Source organism: Gloeophyllum trabeum (assembly GCF_000344685.1).
Source record: "Gloeophyllum trabeum ATCC 11539 unplaced genomic scaffold GLOTRscaffold_00004, whole genome shotgun sequence".
Taxonomy (NCBI): domain Eukaryota; kingdom Fungi; phylum Basidiomycota; class Agaricomycetes; order Gloeophyllales; family Gloeophyllaceae; genus Gloeophyllum; species Gloeophyllum trabeum.
In genome coordinates, this window is record NW_006920413.1 from 687,794 (window position 1) to 708,709 (window position 20,916).

At 53.4% G+C, this 20,916-nt stretch overlaps 6 protein-coding genes across 6 annotated transcripts; 4 read left to right on the plus strand and 2 right to left on the minus strand.

Moving 5' to 3' along the window:
* Positions 1 to 611: 611 nt before the first annotated feature.
* GLOTRDRAFT_137438 (S-adenosyl-L-methionine-dependent methyltransferase) lies at positions 612 to 3,110 on the plus strand (the record flags this gene model as incomplete). The annotated part of the gene is made up of 12 exons (XM_007865969.1): positions 612 to 659; positions 709 to 891; positions 956 to 1,124; positions 1,181 to 1,212; positions 1,269 to 1,367; positions 1,423 to 1,469; positions 1,543 to 1,567; positions 1,618 to 1,828; positions 1,890 to 1,918; positions 1,984 to 2,168; positions 2,225 to 2,281; positions 2,335 to 3,110. 12 exons carry the CDS (start codon positions 612 to 614, stop codon positions 2,372 to 2,374), a joined length of 1,125 nt encoding a protein of 374 aa, XP_007864160.1. The 3' UTR covers positions 2,375 to 3,110.
* On the minus strand, positions 2,623 to 5,135 carry GLOTRDRAFT_120380 (uncharacterized protein; the record flags this gene model as incomplete). The annotated part of the gene is made up of 3 exons (XM_007865970.1): positions 4,834 to 5,135; positions 4,285 to 4,779; positions 2,623 to 4,224 (listed from the first exon to the last, which is right to left on the minus strand). Exons 1-3 carry the CDS (start codon positions 5,011 to 5,013, stop codon positions 2,623 to 2,625), a joined length of 2,277 nt encoding a protein of 758 aa, XP_007864161.1. The 5' UTR covers positions 5,014 to 5,135.
* A 2,682-nt stretch (positions 5,136 to 7,817) lies between these two features.
* Positions 7,818 to 9,374, plus strand: GLOTRDRAFT_37741 (uncharacterized protein; the record flags this gene model as incomplete). The annotated part of the gene is made up of 6 exons (XM_007865710.1): positions 7,818 to 8,184; positions 8,235 to 8,581; positions 8,644 to 8,858; positions 8,911 to 9,005; positions 9,059 to 9,150; positions 9,213 to 9,374. 6 exons carry the CDS (start codon positions 7,818 to 7,820, stop codon positions 9,372 to 9,374), a joined length of 1,278 nt encoding a protein of 425 aa, XP_007863901.1.
* Positions 9,375 to 13,466: 4,092 nt separating this feature from the next.
* Positions 13,467 to 14,435, plus strand: GLOTRDRAFT_99191 (uncharacterized protein). Its single transcript, XM_007865971.1, has 2 exons — positions 13,467 to 13,756; positions 13,816 to 14,435. The coding sequence occupies exon 1, from the start codon at positions 13,510 to 13,512 to the stop codon at positions 13,720 to 13,722; it is 213 nt and encodes a 70-aa protein (XP_007864162.1). The 5' UTR covers positions 13,467 to 13,509; the 3' UTR covers positions 13,723 to 13,756; positions 13,816 to 14,435.
* Positions 14,436 to 15,577: 1,142 nt separating this feature from the next.
* GLOTRDRAFT_137441 (feruloyl esterase-like protein) lies at positions 15,578 to 18,149 on the minus strand (the record flags this gene model as incomplete). Its single annotated transcript, XM_007865972.1, has 14 exons — positions 15,578 to 15,805; positions 15,863 to 16,066; positions 16,199 to 16,405; positions 16,464 to 16,542; positions 16,601 to 16,828; positions 16,886 to 16,923; positions 16,980 to 17,141; positions 17,194 to 17,236; positions 17,295 to 17,307; positions 17,365 to 17,485; positions 17,537 to 17,610; positions 17,664 to 17,705; positions 17,761 to 17,883; positions 17,936 to 18,149. The coding sequence occupies 14 exons, from the start codon at positions 18,147 to 18,149 to the stop codon at positions 15,740 to 15,742; spliced, it is 1,614 nt and encodes a 537-aa protein (XP_007864163.1). The 3' UTR covers positions 15,578 to 15,739.
* Positions 18,150 to 18,748: 599 nt separating this feature from the next.
* GLOTRDRAFT_120383 (uncharacterized protein) lies at positions 18,749 to 19,226 on the plus strand (the record flags this gene model as incomplete). Its single annotated transcript, XM_007865973.1, has 2 exons — positions 18,749 to 18,790; positions 18,864 to 19,226. A coding segment is annotated over exon 2 (318 nt), but the record flags the coding sequence as incomplete, so codon positions are not given.
* Positions 19,227 to 20,916: the final 1,690 nt, after the last annotated feature.

Consider the following 20,916-nt stretch of genomic DNA (forward strand, 5'->3'; position numbering starts at 1 on the left):
AACATAGGGACCAATAGAGACAGTCGGGTGCGCTTCGTGAGGATTGTGCGGATCGGAACAGCGACTGGACTCGCTTCTCCCCACTGGATCCCAAGTTTTGTGGAAAGCGATTGCAGCGCCTCATGTGATTTGACGTACATCAAAATATTCGCAATAATTTTCTGAGCTTTAGAGACGTAAATGCGGACAAGCGACTTCAAAGGATGCCCACGACCTTCCTCGCACGTGTGTCCTGAAGCCCACGTTACAGAGCTTGCGGTACGCCGAATCCTCCGATGAAAAAGAGGCCCAGATTTTTCTCCAAAGTTTTCCTTCCGTCAAGAAATGAGCCTGTACATAAGTCCTCCGCGTGAGGCTGGACTCCGAGTGCTGTGTAGACGCCGCGGCGGCGTTGGCTACGATGAAGGCGAGGCGTTCAGTATCGTCGAAGTTGATGACGGCACCGCCACCGATAGACGCGTTGACGCGTGACGTAGAGTTCGATCCGTCGCCGTTGCTGCGACTCGCGTCAGGAAGGAGGACGGCGGCGACGACCGCAACGGCGGAAGTCTGCCACGTCGACCAACCTCAACCAATATTGCTGAGGCTTGCAACTTTCGAACCTTACTAAAATGTCTGTCGACGCGGTCTTGGAAGTGGGATACAAACTGCTGGACAGGGTACGTGCGGTAGTGTTGACGCGCATATATGCACTGAACGGATTGATAGGGGGTTATCCCGGACTTTGTGATTCGACCTGTGATACGAGCACTGTTAAGGCAGAGACTGCGCGAGATTAATTACGGATCGTTTGAAGCCAACCATGCAGCAAAAATGAAATGGATAGAAGAGGTGAAAGCCTTGGACACCATCGCTGTCCTGACCGAGAAAGCAAATGAGCAACACTACGAGGTACAATCGTGCTTGAATATGCTCTTGATTTATCTGCAACTGTCTCACTTCTCGGAATGTGCAGGTGTCTACTAGTTTTATTATGTCGTGTCTGGGACCGTACGCAAAGTACTCTTCCTGCCTCTATCCCACCGGCAAAGAAACGCTAGAGGAAGCGGAAGTTTTGATGCTAGAAAGTTATTGTGAGAAAGCAAAACTAAAAGATGGACAGGACGTCCTCGATCTTGGCTGTGGTCTGCATCCTTCTGACTTTGAGTGACGAGCACCTGTCTGATTGCAATTCCCGAAGGATGGGGCAGTTTATCACTGTACCTTGCTCAGGTACATTGCACCCGCTGTTAGAGCGAATGTCAGAGACGTTATCTATGGCTCTCTAGAAATACCCGAAGTCGCGCATAGTCGGTTTGTCCAATTCAAGTACCCAAAAGGCGCATATCGACTCCAGCGCGAAGTCTCGCGGCCTCTCCAATGTGGAGGTGCATTCACTTCCACCTAGATATTCTTTGCTTTCAGAACTGATATTTCCTCTAGATTATCACAGGCGACGTTAATCATTTCGACTTCGGAGGCTCGAGACAGTGAGTATATGCGCCCATTGCATGTCTTCCGAGGGCCTGCGGAATGAGACAGCTAATTTGTCCTCGCTGATAGTTTCGATCGCATATTATCCATCGAAGTCCGTACCTTTCTCTCATTAGTAGTGCTAATGCTAAAGTATGAAAGCAGATGTTTGAGCACATGAAGAACTATCAAGCCCTCTTGCGCAAGGTGTCCACCTGGCTCCGGCCTAAGTCAAGCAGCGACAGTGACAGTAGTGCGACGCACTCCGTCAATGATGCTAACGAAGCGTTGCTTTTCGTGCATATATTCTGCCACAAGAACATGCCGTACCATTTTGAAGAGGGCGACGGGTGGATGGCGCAAACCTTTTTCTCTGGTACAACTCCCCTTCGTTGCATTTACACTGGCCTATAACTCCCCGATCTTTTGCCTTTCAGGTGGAACTATGCCATCCCACGACATGCTAGTGCGTCCCCTCTCCGCATTAGTCACTCTGACCGCGACCTGACCCGCTTGACTTAACCACATCAGCTATACTTCCAGGACGACGTGACCCTGGTCCGCAGCTGGTACCTCTCCGGCGAGAACTACTCCAGAACGCTGGAGGACTGGCTGGCACGCCAGGACAAAAATGCCGAGCAAGGCCTGGCGGAACTCGAGAAGGATGCCGTCGCGAAAGGGTTCAGTAAAGAAGACGCCAGGAAGACGTTCAATAGGTGAGTGTATACCGGAAGTGTCTCGTATGCCTTGTATGCAAGATTTGATCGTGTAGGTTCCGGGTGTTCTACATGGCATGCTCAGAGCTTTTCGCCTTCAATGGTGGTCAGGAGTGGGTACCTCGGTTTAATATGATGGGACTTTCTGATGACCTCGCCCATGTAGATGGGGCGTCGGGCACTACCTATACAAGAGGAAACAGTAGCAATGGAGGTTGCCCTAAATTATCTTGGTATACTCGGAACGCTCGAGATGTAGAGCACGAAACCCGATGATAAATATATGTCTGTGAGATACAGGAGACCTTGTGGGGATAGCTAACTAACTAGAGGCAAAATGCAATGTGATATTATGAATACAATTTAACGACGGCAGCACGACCTATAATCCACTCCAGAGTCCCTATTATTCCCCCAATCCAGCCCACGCAACGACTGATTCGTGGAGCAAGCGCTACTGCTTGCTCCGTTCATATGCTTCCAGGATCTTCATCAACTCCTGCTGCGCCGCGTCTACCCGCCGCTTGGTCCTCTCCAGGCTCTTCAGGTCAGGCAACTCGTCATCCGAGAGACTAATCGTGGATACCCCCTCCTCGTCCATCTGGTCTATCTTTCTCTTCAGCTTGCGCTTAGTGTCTGCGAGCTCGTTCTGGGCCATGGAACACTCTATCCACACGTCCATATACCGGTCGCGCATGCCTGGGCGATCCTTCGGGGTCGGGTGCGAGTCGATGCTCGTGGGGGGCGAAGAGGCCTCCCGCCCCCGTTTGCGCGATGGCGTGGAGTCTTCCTCGTCGTCGGACGAGGTGTAGATCGGGGAGCGGCGGCGAGACCTTTGCCTGCTCAGTCCGTCGGGGTGCGCCGACCTAGAGTCGCTGCGCGATACGGAGGGACTGTGTTCCTCGCGCTTGACCCTCTTGACAGGCCGCGGCGAGGTGTCGCGTTCCCTCTGCGCGCGCCCCGCCTCGCGCTCCCTCCTCACGGCCTTCTTCGCGGAGAGAGACTGCCGGTCACGTTCCCGTTCCCGCTCGCGTTCCCGATCGACCTCGCGCCGTACCCCCTCTTCCGTCTTCCGCTTCTTGGGAATCCGCTCAACCGGCTCCGGCGCATACTCCTCGTACTCGCCCTCTTCCTCCTCTTCCTCCTCCTTCACAGGGCGCTTCTTCCTCTTAAGGGTCCCATTCCCAGCGGGCTCCTCCCTCCTCGCCCTACCGGCGCCATCCTCACCCTGCCTCTTCACCCTACTAGGACCCTCATCCACCTCCCGTCCCTTCCCTTTGTCCGCATTCGCAGCCGTCTTTGGCCGCTTAATCGACCCCGCCTCCTTCTTCACCGTGGCCGGGGGCGGCGCAATTGGCGGGGCGGGCCTCGCAGGCCCAGAAGGCGCGGGCGGCTCCCTGCGCCTGTCGCTCCTTGCATCCACCGGGCCCGTGCGCCTCCGCTCCTCCTGTGGCGTCTCCGACGCGCGGAAGCCCGAGCCGGGCGTCTTCCGTGGTGGAAGGGGGGACGGTTTCCTGGGGATGGGCGAGGGCGCTGGCTTAGGAGGAGGCAAGGGCGATGGGGCCTTCTTCGCCGGAGGAAGCGGAGAAGGTGCTTTTCTAGAAGGAGGAAGTGTCGACGGTGGGGGTCTCGCGGGCGCACGGCTCCCCTCGTCCTTCGCCTGGATCTCGACCTTCACCATGCGTGTCTTCACCGTCGTCCCCGTCCCCGATCCCTCCGCCTTCTTTTTCGTTGCCGGCTTCTTCTGCACGGACGCCTGCGTGGGCGTGTTGGTCCCTGACGGCGCACGGCTCGTCGACACCGGAGGAGTGGATATGGAAGGCTCAGGCAGGTGGGGGACGCCCGTCGGCCGCGGTCGAATGTGCGTCCACGCAGGGTCGGAGTCCGGTATTTTGAGGTCGAGGAACGCTGCGCGAGCTTTGTCGAGCATCGCTTGACGTGCATGGGAGCTAAGCCCGGGGTAGTCGTGCGGCCGGACCTCGAGCCACGACTTTTTCTTCAGTTCGTACTTCGGTCCATCCCTCGAACTGGTACCAGTTTTCTGCGGGTCCGCGATCTAGACGCAGAGTGATTAACCCCATGAAGACACTACCAGCCTAGGAGGAAGCAAACACACCTGCACCAGTATCTCGCGGAGGGCCTGCCGGGCAGGAGGTCCAGCCTGCGGGCCCCCGACCAGCTTCAGGACTTCATCTGCTTGCCTAGGCTCCGTCGCCAAGCACCGCACCATCTGCGTCCTCCACCCCTCCAGCGTCTCCTGCGAGAATCGGGGCGCGGGAGACGCCGCACCACTCGCTGAGGCAGATGGCGCACCGGACCTCCGCGCCGGCGGCGCGGGCTTGCGCTTCCCGCCGTTAGCAGCGTCGGGGATGGAGTCGAGGACGACGGTCTGACGTCCCGAGCGCTGCTTCTCCGCCGCGGCGGTCTTGTCGCGCAGCTGCTCCGCGACCTTAGCCAGGTCGCGCTCGACCATGAACTTCCCGATGACGTTCCCAAACAGCCTCAGCGGGGTGTTGGGCTTGCTCGCGGTCGGCGCGCGCAAGTAGAGCTCGGTGCCGCGCTCGGCGTCCTGCGGAATCATGGAGTAGAAGGAGTCCTTGACGCGAATGCCCTGTGGGGTGGCGCGTGTGGGTTAGTAGGAGAGGATGGTGGGAGGAAGACTAACCATATTGCCTGGCTTGAACTGGAAAGTCATTTGAGGATTATTGAGGTCCTCGGGCGAGAGAGAGTTGAGAGTCTCTGAAGACATCCTCACTATCATCACCTTCCGCGGTTTGGAGGGTCCAGAGTCATTGGGCTGCGACGGCCCTTGGAGTGAGAGCCGCACATCGGTCGGTAAAGGCATTGTTGCACAGAGGAGCAGCGATGTCGCGCGATTTCAGAGACAGGTTATTTAAAACGTAGAATAATGTTTCCCGGCGTCGTTGCAGCTGTGGTACAAGTCGATAGTCCACCGTTCGCGGTTCACGCCACAGACAGAAGGTGGTGGAAAGTGGTCAAGCGCCAGTGAGCCGTACGCGCCTGCTGCTATCGCTTCTTAACGTGCCGATCACCCGAGTGGCCACAGACAACCACAAAGGCTGCAAGAACGGAACAAAAGATGTGGCCAAGGCGTCGGCGGCGGCGACGTGGACGAGGACAAGAGCGCCGACGCCACCGTGCCATTGGCCTCTGCCCACAATGCAGTGTCCGCTCGGTGCCGATCAGAATTGATCCCGTCTGTCCAATCGCAGCCCTGTGGCTGGGTATTACTCACCGGGGGAGTACCGTACCGTACTCTACATGTCTGGACAGCATTCCTGTCTATCCTCTGAGTGTCAAGCGGACTGAACTTGGACGACGCTCGGGGCACATAACAAAACAGGAGAAATAAATAGAGTCCTACAGGCCTTCTGAACCGTGAACGGACGGCGAGGCACAAATTCGCAGATGGGCTTGAGAAGAGGACGAGGTGCGATGGAAGATTGTATAAATGGTCATCATATCAGAGCAGAAGGCCCATATTAGATGGGAAAGCGCGCGAGTGCACAAGACTAAGACATAACCCGATTTGGAAAACCAATTTCCATAAGAAGCACTTTCGTCGTCCGGGGTTATGCGAGGGCGAGAACAACAATGCCAGGCACCCGAAGACGTTCACCGCCGTAACCTTCATCCGTTGATAAGACACACTAATTGGAAAGAAATTATGCAGGTGTGCTGGCAGGAAGCAAACACAAACACAGCGTGAAGCATTGAGAGACGAGAGTCGACGCCACCAAACCATTCCTTTGACGAACTACAATACAAATATGATTTCCCCTGCTCCATTATCATATACCGTATATGCCATACAACGTACCTGAGAAGTTACGGCTTAAAGGAGGCACTCGCGGCAGAAGCCCGGACTCCCCAGCTAACAGACACGTCCCGAAGAGCAGCCGGTCTCGAGTTTGAAGTGCTTAGATGGAGGTGTGCTGGTATACACGAGGACTGACGCGTGGCAGGGTGAACGAGAACGAGTTCTTGCCGCAAGTAATCGCGCAGAGACGGTCTGGAGAGGAGGCGAAGCAGAGCACAACTTCGTCAATGCGGCGGTCGCCGCGAGCTGGTAGCAATGAAAAGGGTTCCCATGAACGCCGTCTCAAGCAAGGCGCAGAATGGACTATATAACTCTAAGTCGAACAGAATCGCGGCAGAAGCTCGGAGGTGCCAGAGAATTGTACGGGTATGCGACTTGCAAGCTCAGGAGTGTTGAATGGGCGGCGCAGAGAGGCTAGAGAGAAAGCGGAGAAGAAGGCATATTTAACTCGCCCCAGAGGGCAGCGACCAGAGACGTTCTGCGGCTGACCTTTCTCGTCCTCGAGGGAATCAGTCCGTGAAGTGACAGGGCTATCATTCTTTCACAAAGCTCCGCGATGATAGGGAGACAGGACAGGTGTTATCCAACTCATATGCATGAGCACTTGCGGCCACAACGAGTGCGGCTTCAGAACGCCAATGTGTACCTGCCATTAGTTTCATAAACAACCGGCGGATCTCTGGAGCGGACAAGGCAACGTGTAGATCATTCCGAAGGCCTATACACCAGCGGTACGTACAGGGCGCCAAAGCTGAGTGATGTTGGGCTCGGCAGTCAGTTTCAGCATCGCGTCAGACTGAAGCACGGGATTTGTAACCCGATACAAGTCCTGTGGTGCTTTCTTCGGAGAGCCTTCGGAGAGCCTTCGGAGAGATCTTCTGCTGTGCCCTCTCCGCTCGGAAAGACGTCAGGAGGTACGGCGGTACCCCAAAGCAGAGAAGGTGAAGCAATAAAGGTTGCTGTCCATCAAGATATGCACAAACAGATCAAGGATAGCTTAGAAACGGTCTCTCCGAAAGTGGTCGGTGCTCCGAGTCGTAGTAGTGTATGAAGTCCATTCGGCAGAAATGCAGAGGATCGTCGTGAGTCCTAGGGTACATCGCAGCCAGCACGTCGTAAGCGACGTCACTGGAGCCTTTCCAGACGAGAAAAGTGGAAGGGCACTAGCGCAACACGATGATGCGTGTTATAAACGAAGCCCTGGATCCTTAGCAAGCCTTACGCTGCTTTACGAGACTCATGACAGATTACGTGATAGGCGCCCACCAATACGGGGCGAAGCGGGGCGTTGTGTGGGCGAATCTATCCGAATCCAGCGATTCCCTCCGAAGCAAGTTTGTTCGATCCAACAACATCGTTGGTTCCGGACGCTCTGGGTGACCGAGATTATTAAGTCCTGCCATACCCCAGTGAACCTTTCGACCAAAATGGAGGAGCGGGGCTTGCGGGGACACCCCTTCTGCTCATATTTACCCGTTGCAGGCACGGGGAGCGTTCACTTTCTTTCCGTCATTCTTACCTATCGTTTGACTCCTACAGCCCCCGGTCTGGATTACCCACCGCCCACCCCTCTCGTTTTCTCAGCCTGCATTCACATTATACTGCGCTATCTCAATATTAGTTAGGCTCCTTCGCTTCCCACCACCTTGCTGCCAACTGCTTCCGATTCCGACGATATGGCGACGGCTACCTTTGAAGACGAGGGTGCGAGAGGAACTCTCACCTTCAGGATGGGCACCGCAGGTACACTGACACCCAAGAGCGGCGAGGGCATCCCCAAGGAGGGCGTTCAAATGTCTACAGAATCCATGCCACCCCGCGGGCCGCCATCCCCTCACCGACCGATTTACCATCTCTCGTTCTTTCACTATGACTTCGCGCGGTACCGCCGCTCGGCGGTGGTCACCATGCTGATTTCCATCGCCATTAACTTGGTGGTGGTCTGGAGCTGCGGCGCTATATTATACGGCGCCTTCTACCAGCAAAATTACTTGGGCAAGCTCAAGATTTACATAGTCGATTTCGACGGAGATAATCTGGGACAATACGTTACCGGCGCGTTTAACGCCTCGTTGCAGACGCCCAATCATTTCAAGCTCGTATATCAGTCTTTTCAGAATAATGAAGATGTGCGCCGTCATATCTACGAAGAGCAGGCTTATGGCGCCATAATCAGTAAGTGATATCTTGTGGTTGTCCAGTATCTTTATTCACAGAGTATCCAGTTAACCGAGGAGCGACACAAACATGGAGAGATGCCATCAGCACGGGCAACTCCAGCTACGACCCCAAGCTTGCGGTAGAGATGGTCTCAGAGAGCGCACGAAATCCTCTCACTGCCGGGAGCCACGTCGTCCCCGGTATGACGGCCGTTCTCCAACCAGTACTCGTGAATGCTTCGCAGACCGAGGTCTCCAACTACATGAACGCCAACGTCGGAAACAATACGGCTCTGCAGAACGTATTGAAGTGCCCTCAGTGCATTTCCGATGCATTCTCGTATACGCCCAATGATATCTTGCCCGCGTACAACGCTGCAACACTAGGTGCTCAGCTTTCTGGTGCAGTCTTCGTGAGTGCACTCGCCTCGCTCCCCTGTATCTTCAATTATTCACAGATCTTATGATACTTTAGCTTATCGTCTTTGTCTTCGCTGTGACCGGAACGTCCTTTGAGCTCGCCAACAAAATTGGAGAGCACCTGGATATATGGCACACCATCGCCTGGCGAATCCTCCACCCCTCGCTTCACTACCTATTGATCGCTCTGTCGCTCACCGGCTGTCAAGCTGCATTCGGTGTACCCATGACATCCCCATGGGGCGGGAGGGGTTTTGTTATCTTGTGGATGTATGTCGCGCCTTTTGAACACGTTCGCGACCCTTGCTAAATCTTGAGATAGGTTAAATTGGTTGTGCATCTCAGCTATGGGTCTCGCATTGGAAGCGTTCTGGACGATCACGGGCTGGTGGATCCTGAACTTCTTCCTAAATTTCTGTAAGCACGAAAGTTTGCTGTTTCATCTCATCGCACTCTCACACCTGCCATAGACGTCGTCTGGAACCTCGGCGGTGTGTCGTACTCGTTCGAGGAGATGCCCGGCTTCTTCAAATATTACTACGGGTTCCCCTTATTCCATGCAGTGCGTCTTGATACACCTTGCTCAACCCCTCACTCGACTGACGTGCCCACTCACATCGCTAGGTGCAAGGAACCCTTACAGTGGTCTATGGCACGCGGAGTCATCTGGGTTCAAACTTCGGAGTCCTGGTTGCATGGAATGTCGTCTCGATCATCGTATTAGCTGCCGCGACGTATTACCGCCTAAGCCGGAATAAGCGTGCCGGCTTCCATAGGCTCTGGTAATGCCGAGTCAATATCGTGCCCGGAGTCGGACTTTGCTCAGCGGTCGCGCGCTACTATCTATACTTCTGTTTGCCTACTACAAGCACTTGCTGTAACTTCCTCCGATTATGTATAATAACCGCATTTCTGAAAGGGAGGGATTCTGCGCATGCACAGGCCTCTTTGTGCACGCGCCCAGGCACTAAAATGTGCTCAGCCCCTCCTGTGGCATACAATCGGCCCAAGTAGGCGCCAAAGATCCGCGGAATACTAGGTGTCGTCTGCTATCACATGTCTATCAGTGATCTGCACTATCTCAATTGACACTTGTTGTTTGCCACCGTCCCTTTCATAGACGAGCCGGCTGCTCGCGTGACATATGCAGTATTCTGAAAACCGTGATAATAGTACATATATGATGATACAAGAAAGCAGGACCTCTTCCTCATCAGTGCAGCGGTGCCCTTCGCACATGGAGGAAGACACGGACGACTGTCCAACATAAACCAGGGCTAATGGGAGAGAAGATAGTCCTCCTAGTGTATCGCAACTCAGTCAGTCTCCGGCGAGCCCAATAAAATACGACTGATTCACTCGCCTTGCAAGCATGCCCGTACAAGACCAACTACTAGTCACTGATTTTCCCATCCGAGACGAGAGCAGCCAGAACACGGCCTGCGGCCTGCTCCTTGGCGGCGCCTCTGCTGCGGCCGGTGCCTCTTCCCCACTCGATCTCGTTGACTGCCGGTACAGAGTGAGCATGAAAACGCGTAGAAGATATCCTGCTTCATACGGTATGCTATTGCGGTCCATGTGGGATCGTGAAGGGGACCTTGCTGAATCTCCTCCCAAGTGAGAGACCCTAGCGTTCTGTACTGTTGCAACACATTGTTGAGTTTCATCCTCTGGTCTGAAAATGGAAGGGTGAGTGTGGAGCCATGCTCTTCATATGAATATGCTCACGGTCTGACATGTTTCCTGCTAGGTCGACGTGAATACCGCTTGCTAGACGATACCGCAGAGAGATCTGTACCTTGGTGTTGCCATTTCGTCCAGAGTCACCAGTATTTTTATATTCCCCAAACCGCTACAGGGTCTGGTTGCATCAGGCTCTCAGTTAATGGTCTCTGCAAACACTGATACTAGTGGAAGCAAAGTCAACGCATATAAGCTGAATATATTGATCCAGTACTCATCGTAAGCGGGACTGGCTCTCATTGAAGCCAGCGGTGAAAGCAAGGGACCCTTTCCACGCCGTGGTATAACGTTCTGGATCTTCGCGGGACTCAAGTTCGACCCATTTGTACCACTTAGATACCACTATCAAATCCAGTGCTTGAGATCGAAACGTAGCTCGATGCGCTTGGTAATTGCAGCCTATCACTAGGCATACTGCACCGATCAAATGCTCTGTAGCGTGAAAATGTCAGACCTATGCCCTCGTGCCCGAGGCAGCGCTCCGGGCGAAGCACCACCGGAGAAGTATGCGTAGATCTAGACACGCTGCTGCCTGAGACACATACTACCCTTATGGGAGATGTTGTGTCAGGTCCATAGTACTAGTAGGCCTCCATTCCCCGGAGTCCATACAGAATCGCGACACAGCTATGCGTCTGAGTGTTCTCCTTGTACCTCCACATCTGGGGGATAGATGCAGTAGCCCAGCAGATGCACAGTGATGCTCTTTTTGTATACATGTAGTAGGAAAGGGCATCGGACTTGAAAGTCACCTTCTAACAAGGTTCCAGCGCTTCTCAGTCTAAATGCACTGCGGGTACTTACTCAAAGACCCTGATCATCGTCGATTGGGTGTGAGGTTCCAAGACTTCATGTTGGGACTACAGCAACCTTTAGCGGCTATGCGCGAACCGATGGCAAAGCGTAGACTCGTGCGTAAATATTGCAGTACGAGAAACGGGGTTTGAGTACTGTAATACTAATAAGCGAGGCGATTGCTTGTCATGGTCACGGTGCTAAGGCTCCGTTCGGTTGCACGGCCGCGTCGCGGCGCTCTCAAGGCGCCACAGCCAGCTCGGCCGCGTGGCAGTGCTTTTAGTGAGACGCGATTGGCTGAAAGACTGTTTTGGCGTCGTTGGCCGCGACGCGGCCATGCATCCGAACGGAGCCTAAGTAGTAGCATTGCCTTGCCTAAGTGTCTGGAATTACACACGCCGCGGCAGGGGTAAGCGGACGGTGATGAAATGCTGGTCCGGTGGTAGTTTGCTATAACGGTTGTGTTGGTTGTGCACATCAATCGTATACTAGTATGAGCGGTCCACGAGGTCCCTGGACCGTCCCTGTTTTGTCCGATCACCCGATCCGGTCACTGTTGCTTCCATTGGTGTGCCGATCTTTGCAACTACAGTGCCTTGCATAAGAAACTGAACATCGCATTTCTGCGCGCGTTGTTTGTCCGCGCCAAATATACCCTTTCGGGTATCGGCAAGTGTGCGGCAAAGACCCATCGAGAGGGAGGGTAGCTAGGCATACAGGTCGGGGCAGAGTATAATGATTTACAGCCCTTAGTGTAGTTGTAGAATATACATTTCATGCATTCTCTGAAGCCTTTCGAGCCGTCTCGGGTCGTCTGCGAGTCCCTGCCCAACAAACGGTCCCGCGAGAGGCCTTCCGGACCTACCCGAAAAAGGTATATTTGGCGCGAACAAACAACGCGCGCGGAAATGCGATGTTCAGTTTCTTATGCAAGGCACTGTAACTGCCAGCTAACGACAAAAACGATGGAGACTGAAAATATCGCGCTGGAGCTCGGGTGACAGGGAAAGCACCAAACCGGTAGAGAGACCCCATGCGCGGAACGACGGCTGTGGACTGCGTGCCTGAGGCCCATCGTTTCTATTTGTAAGTACTGACAGGAACCTTCTCCATCACTGTGACTCCATCCTGAAAGAGTCTCTGTCGCTTTGTCGTCACTTAGTTGACAAAGCGATAGCGGTTTTTTTACCTACAAATGTCGTTCCAAAGTCATACAATACCAAACATTGAAGCTAGCAAGTACGACGACCAGAGGGCAGCAACTGCTGTTTTCAGCGCCCTTCTCGGAGCGGGGAGGACCGCCCTTGCTGCCTTTGGTAGCAGGTGTTCCATGGATCCAGCGTAAGAGATTCGGACTTCAGCTATCGTTTCGTAGTTATGTAGCTGTGAGGTCAACGAATAATAAGTCACGTATCCGATTAATAGTATCTATAGTATTCCGTTCCCGCCCGAGGACATTACTTAAAGGAAATGATCACACATTGGGGTGATCATACTTTCGTCGCGACGCCTATCACGGCGCTGGATTATATTCGCATGAGGCACCATACGGGATAGGTCGACCAGTAACGAGAATGCCGGATTAGCGGATTAGTCCGCTGCAGAGCCAGTCCTTTTCTAGATATCGGATGCACCTACAACGACTGAAAAGATTCGCAACAGAATGGGGATTCAAGTTACATATACTCTAATGAATGTATAAGTACTGAATACAACATTTGGCACAACCAACCCTTGCCGGGCAAGGTGCATCCTTATACTTACATGAATCAGGACCAAAACGCAGGTGTGCATAGCAATAACCTGAAAACTGTAGACCTCATTACAGATGTCAAGCGCCGCTGATCAAGGCTGCTAAAGCTTTCTCGGCAGCTATCTCTTTAGCAGCGCCCTTAGTGGGCGCAGTGCCGCTATACTCGACGCCTTTGACTGACATATTCGCTGTTAACGTGCTGTAAGAGCCCTGGATGCACAACTCACTCAGAACTGTCGCAGTCCATTCGGGTGCATGGCTAGGACCTTCCTGTTTTTCTTCCCATGTCAGGGGACTGAGTCTTGGGTGGCCCTGAATATAGTTATTCAGAGCCATACGGTGATCTGCAAACATATCCCGTTAGCTGACTTGTACAAGCGTATCATGGTGGTATCGCTCACGCTTCTGTGGGTCGGTGGAAGTTGACTGAGACATAGCAGAGAATTATATGTGAGTGTAGTTTGTGGAGATGTGGGGTCGATTATGCAGAGTCTGCCGAGGTAGGGGGACGTATTTATGTGCTACAGAGCTACCCTGCAGTGCACGCAGGACCATGACACCCGAAGGGATGTCGTTTACAAAGCTATCACGCCTCCATTCCAAGAGGCTGCACAGAGTTGGGAATCCGCAATGCTGGAGAGCGAGCCAAAGATGTTTGGTAATTTCATCGATGTCCAAGGATACCACAAGGCGGAACTATGCAGGTCGACCACCCGGGTTCCCCAGCACGATCGTCCCGGTCGAGTAAGCAACGAAGCCCCTAAGCAATATCCATCGGACAATGGAAATGGTTCAGTGATCCCCGCAGTTCCCTGGAATTCTCGAGCTGCCAGTGCGGTCTGATTGACATAGCGGTCTGATCGACAATGTCAAGTTCCTGAAAGATGGTGAGCAGTAGCAGTAAATGATGAGAGATCAGAGGCAGGAGGAACATACCGGAATCGCTGAAAATCGTCGAGCGGGTCGGACACACCCGTTCCTCGGCAGACATCGAAATACATCTTTCGGGATCATCCTCGTCGTCGTAAGACGCCCACAAGACGACGCGGTTGCAGAGATAGCACTCACGGGAGCTTCGCCGTGTGTGTGTGGGGGGGGGGGCAAACAAGGTCAAAGCCGACCAGGTTCGGTAGCTCGGTACCGCTAGACCTCGAAGATGGGTCATCGCAAAGCGATAGATATAATACCCGACGATCTCGTGGTCATGAACAGACGAGTTATAACCAGATATCATAGCTTTGTCTCTCGATGTGGCTTGCTGAACCGCGTCCCCATAGCGAACACACACCCATCCTCCCGCGTTCCTGTACACACCCGCAAGCGCCGAAACTTAATCCCGCAAGTGTTCCTGGTGGGGTTGAAAGTCTAGATACAAGTATCCGAGCATTCCCAGCTTTGCGAATAGCGTCTCAGCGCCCGCTTGATTCGGCAAGAGCACCTAAACTACCTCCGCGCCACACGGCTATAGGGACGGGAGTCGAGGAATGAGGCGCACGGGCAACGGATTTTAACGAACGGACATATTCTTGTCTTCAATGCAAGGCCCCGAAGTTGACCTGGAGATTTGCCATGTCTTCCTCCACACGAACTCGTATGCGTCAGCTCAGCGGCGTACCGAAGAACCGATGCTCGCGGATATCGATCCAATACTAGTTCGTCCCTTCAGCTGGCGGATGTTGACATAGATCCCCTGACTAGAGTGGATACAAACCAAAAGAGGAGATACGAGCGGGTAGCGCATGGTATGATCATCGATTATGGCCAAATGCAGTTAACGTCGAACTGAGTACTGTTGCGAATCGGGGGACTCGGAGACTCCGCGAATATCCCACGAACCATCTTAAGCTTGCCACACAATTCCACAGACACCTATCCAGCCGTTTGCAGATTGATGGGCCCACTTTTCAAAAATCATTTACAGTCGGACCACGTCGGACAAGCAACTGTAAGTCCCCGAGAGTCGGAAAACCAGACCATTTGGACTTCCCCACCTTCTTCCGACGTCCCTGGCACCCACTCCGACCCACTCCGACTATACGCGATTTTCTGAATTGGTGGTCTATCGATCTGCAAACGGCTGCAGTAAGGAGGCAAATTGTACACGATTCGCCCACTATATTCCTTTTATTTTTCCTGACAATTGAGGGGTGCGATAGTTAATCATCCATGGGTATTTCCACATTCAAGTTTCGTCTGTCATGATCATATGACAACCTCCTCGAACTTGAAACCTGAGATGTACCCAACCTTTTAAGTTATCATTGTGGAAAGCTAAGACTCTGTATGGCTACATGTTAGCAGCAGGCAGAACAGGGAAGCATAAGATGGGTGGCCATAAGCACACCAGGCCCAGACACATACACAAACCGAAGGCAAGGTCAATTGCACGGACTAAGGAACAAAGGAAATACAGTGGCTCAGTCCATAGTCAAGCTGTTTGTACCTATTTGTCCCAGTGGCTCTGCATCCAATACAACCAAAACCTAACACTACACTCGTGTCTCGTACTACAAGAAGCATAGTATTATATTATATTACTTAGCTTCCGAGGAGCTCAGTTTTGCGTAGAGCTGGTACGGACGTGTCAGCTCAGCACTATCTTCACCACAACATGAACCCCTGCGCTTAGTATGAGGATAGAGCAGCCAAATCATACAGACGTCATCCACGAGCTAGCTCACGAACAAAATCTTATGCTCCCGCCCTGCCCCTGGCACTGCATGCCCATGGGATATTCTGGATTCTTCGTCAAGACAAGTATCGGTGCATTTACACAGTACAGCAATAGGCATCAATACCGGGACACAGCTAGCAGGAGAAATGACATGGCGCTCCGACTGATCAATCAATATGTTAACTCCTACACACATGCAAAGCTCGAGGAGTCGTTTACGTTTCCCCCGCGGTACACCACATTCGCCGGATACTATAGACATCTCAGCTTTCGATTACGCCGGAACATGCACGGACGCGCTGTACGCACCTTGCAGATCGGCCTGGTAAAACCAATCCCCTGGGACTGTTGATTATTCTGGTAATACGCCGCGATGAAATAATCAGGCGCGACCCCTTCTTCCACCCAGCTTACGATTGCAGATACGACATTGTGCACGGGATCGGAAGATAAAGGGGGTGTCGCGGCAGCTGCCTGACCAGCGCCACCAAAAGCATTTGCTCCGTATCCTCCCTACAGAACGGAACATTAAGCATACTGCATCTGGTGATTGCCGGTACAGCGTAGTACTTACTTGGCTGCACAGTAGTTGGGAGTGATGTGTATGTTATGCGGTGACGGTCCGACGTGATCGACAAGACGGACGTACCAATGCTGCATCCCCGGTACCGTAAACAGACGATAGTAGTCATCGATGTTATACTCCGTGTTGGACTGCATGAAGGCGTGCACGGTCTCATAATAGTGTAGAGAGTTGCCGGGGCTGATGAGCTGATCGGCCCAACCAACATAATGAATGATCTTTCCATTCCGCTCGGGTTCAACGAACGCCGTGATGTTGGTCTCGATGGCCTGTGAAAGTCTCAGATGGACTGCACATATTGAACCGTCCGTGATAAGCACTACGGACATTGGCATTGGCCGGGGACAGCTCGTCAGCGAACTGAACGAGACTATAATTGAGCGTAGTAGGGTCCCAGGTAGTATCACTGCAAGTGAAGGCATGGAAAATCCCATCCCAGTCAAATATCCCAGGGAAGCACTTACTTGAGGATGAAATATTGGAAGTAGTCTTGCGCGATGGGCAGAACCGGAAAGCCCAGCAAGCCAAAGGTATAGCCTATTTCACCTCCGGGGTAATAAGGACCGAAAATATAGGTTTGGTTTGTCTCGTAGTAATCCGAGTAAATCTGATGCAGTGCCTGTATCTGGGATAGATTCAGACATGTCGAAGTATTTTGACCCGCGCGGCACGCGAGCGTCTCAGGTCGGAAGCTTACAGGTCACATGCGCGTCAAGTAGGGTACGTACATTGAGCATCAGAACACTTACTTGCACGCGAGGGGATTGCTGATGACGCCGTCCGCCAGCTAAACAGAAGATAAGGTCACATAGCTATAACACAGCAACGACAATGGAAACTGACCCCATCCAGCGCGTCACACTGCCGCAGCACCTCGTCGTGAATCACCCCAGTCCACAGCTCAGGAGGGATCCACTGGGGCGAGCCGACGGGCAGAACGTTGAGATCGATATGAATAGACCACGCCTCTAGGTGACTCATCCAGTTGGCTGGCGATCCGATGACCTGGGAAGATTCATCGGATGATCAGCTGCAAGGATGTCACCATGAGACATACTATTCCATCAAAATCTTCAGGGAAGTCTTGCGCAGATTTCAGGCTGGTCGTATTGGGTGTGATGAGCAAACACATTCCACCAAATAAGGAATGTCGCCCACCCTTGTCTGCCGCCTGATATGGTTCCCAATAGCTTAGTGGATAAAGACCAACGTGAGCTGGCTTACGTACCAGTGGAGCACCCGAGATAGTACGCCTTCAAGGCGGGCTTGCCGTAGTATTGCTGGATAACCTGCTTGGCCACTCCCACGCTCAAATGCAGGGCTCTCCAATTCCAGTCAATGATCGCGTCCTGGCCACATCAATTATATATCAATCGAATGGGCAAGCATGGAGGACACACATCGTTATGTGGGCCTCCCCAGGTGCCGTCAATCACGGTGGAGCTGTGACCGGTATCTGTAGACATTCCTGCAACTGCGCCGCTACGTTTCAACCTCAACGTGATGACAGGAAAGAATGGTGCCTACATCCTTGGCTCACGGCGGCGAAGCCTAGATCGGCTACGTTGACTAGAATGTGCCAGGATCGACTCATGATGAATTTGGCAAACAGCAGTTGCCTTACCGCCACCCCCAAATCCACCGTTGCCAAATCCCAGGAAACGACCATTCCAGGCATCAGGGAGCCATACCTCGGTATTGGCAGTCTTATTCGAGGTGGAGTTGGTGGTGATGAGCAGCTCAATCCCTTCGCGACTCAAGCCTCTCAGAATAATGACGGAGAGAATGCGACGACTTACGACAGAACGCGGGCAGAGTGCTCGTCTCGATGCTCGAGAAGACATTCGTGACATTCACGAGGTCACCGGCTTGGTATTCCGTCGCTCCAATAACCGACACGCCCGTACTGTTACCGAGGGTGAAGGTCGTACACGTAGTCTCCCAAGCACGAGCACCAGATATAGCACCAAGGCCGTACAAAGCGACAGCAGAAAGAGCAGTCCGTACTCCCATGTCCGGTGAGCGCGATGCAAAGACCGAACGGCTGCCTAGTCATTACTAGCGTTATCATAATATATATACTGTAGCAACTGGTGACGATCTCACTGCACCGTTATGATCAGCCGGCCAAGTTCCACACAGTGACAACAATTTCACTGTACCATCAGCCAACCATATTCCACACAGTGGCAATAATCTCACCGTACCATCAGCTGACCATCTCCACATGTACAGAGTGGTGTGGATGAGAACAGCCGCTTGGAATACGGTGTCCGCCAGATCAACTGGATAATAGGATCATCCAAGCATCCCCGTGTATTCGATCAGACGCGAGACTCCTGCGACAGTCTGACTCTGAGTGAAGCTTTGGCACTTGCAAATAAAAGAGCGAGAGCTTTCTCGCAGATAGACGGTCGCTTGAGCAAAGAGGGTTTTTCTGTAGACCTTCGAAGACGAGCTGGTGGCTGCAGCGCGCGCAAGGTCGGATCGCCAGGCCGGCCGTTGCCGCAAATGAAAAGGTCTCAGATCCTCTCGACGCTTTGTGTTCCTTCGTTCCTACACTCGACCTACTACGCGCATCGTCGAGCACGACTGAAGCAAGCTCGCGTGATCAAATCTCTGGGGTTGGATTATAGCTAACGGCGAAGCTTGGTGTAATTCCTTCCCTTCCCCCCTTTTCAAAGGGCTGTGAAGTCGTGCAACTACTAACGAAAGATTGGTATGAAGGTCCCACCTTGGCTTTACCTTTCGAATCCCCTGCAGACCTGTTGATGACTGACGCGAACGTTGAGAGTCGTATCGAAGTGCTTACGCTTGCCACTGCCGTCCCTGCAGCTCCCATTACCTTCGAGAACTTCAAATTCAGCACTATCGGTCGTCCCCCAGCCTTACTGACTCGCTTTTCAGACCCGTCTTCCCAACTAGTGACTCCGTCCCAGCTTCCTGAGGTAAACGAGGGCGAGGGTACCCCCACACATGAAACATACTCGTCCAGCATCAAGCCCAAGCCTATGTCAAGACCGTCTCTATTGGACAGCCTTGCTGCTGCAGCAGTTGCAGAACGGGATAACCCTGCCTCCTCTAAGATGGGTACGGTAGCCCAACAGCCGAGCCGCGTGCCCCGGGCCCAGACTAGCCGGCCGCGTTCTTCTGAGTCAACTGTCGTCGAGCTTCATATTCCTCCCTCAAACCGACCTGCCGCCCTTGACTTGTGTGCTGCAGAGGGCGACTCTGCAGGCTACACCCATTTTAGCACGATAGCTACGGGTGCTTCTCGATCCACTGCACTCAATGCACCTGTTGGCGACCCAACTGCAGTATCTACTCATGTCAACCTTGGAGTCTCGTCCGATGCTGCGGCCGCCCTCCTATCCAGCCAAACGACCCAGTCGACGCTGTTCTCCGTTCTTGCGCCCTTCTACATGGAAGCGGGTAAGGAGGAAGCGGAATGGAGCAGTGTTGTCCGTCGCGCCGAGGAAGAACAGCGCGAATTTGTTACCCTTGTTGAGAAGGCTTCTGTAATCTTGGACCAACTGAAGGAAAAGGCTTGTAGGGTGGAGGTTGCCGTGGATGCTATGAAGCAGCACCGCGGCGATTCCATGGCGAGGACTGCACGTATCGAACAGGCAGCCATCTCTGCCATTGAGGAATACCGTAAGCAAATTGACCAAGCTATTCGCGCCCAGAAACTACAAGAAGAGTGTCGGCTTTCGGACTTAGCCTCCGCTGCAGAAGCTCGGCGTCTCGAGGACGCCAACCGCAAAGCAGTGGAGGCTGCCGCTGAAGCTGAAGCACGCAGGCTGGCAGAAGAGCGGCGGAAGGTTGAGCTCGCGGAGGCAGCCAGGAGGAAAATGGAGGAAGAGAAACGCGCGGCGCAACTCCGGGCTTTGGAGGAGAAAAAGCGGGCCGAAGAAATTGCGTCTCGGGAACGGGAAGCAGCACAGCAGAGAGAGCAAGAAGAAGAACGCCGGCGACTCGCTGAGTACGAGGCCAAACGAGCGGCTATAGAGGCCGAGAGGAATCGGCAGGCCGATGAGAATGCTGCTCGTATGCGCGAGAAGCTCCAGGCGAAGGTGACGAGAGAAAAGCAGGAGCTTTTGAGATCCCGAAGCGACTCACAGCAGGTGCCTCCGATTGTCAGCGCACGCGAAGCTGCTTCATGTACGGCTTCTGGGAACAGTGTGTCCCCCCCTGTTCCCTATTCTTCATCCTCTCAAGAACGAGTGCTGTCTGGCGGAGTCAAACTGGCTGTCCCAGCTAAAAGTGGAGCCTCTCCATCTCCCGCCTCTCCTTCTGTTGTCAACTCCCACTCCCCTCGGCCTGCCTCTGCTGTCGGGGCTAAGCCAATATCTGCGGGTTTGACGCGCATCGCCGCAACCACTAAATCTTCCGCCAATGGGGGGTTTGTTCCCGCGCAGACTCAGGCAGGTAAGACTGTCTCGACAGAAATGCCATTTAGCTCTATACAACTGGCGTCAGAAGCAAAGCGTAGAGCCGTGCCGACGTTCACCCCCACTTCTCGTATTACAGCAACGCCAGTAGTACAGTCGCCTTCCACCAACGGTGCCGTTGCCCTCCAGGAACCTTCGCAAGATCTGAGCAGCAAGACACAGGACAAGACCAATCAAGACCCGGTGATTACCGTGAAATCAGAGCCGGGGACTCAGGTACCGCAGCTTGCGGTAGCTGCAAAGGGTACGCAAACCAAGAAACTGACGAAAAAGGCCAAAGACGCAGCAGTTAAGGTTGCTGTAAAGCGTGAGCCTTCTCTGGAGTATAC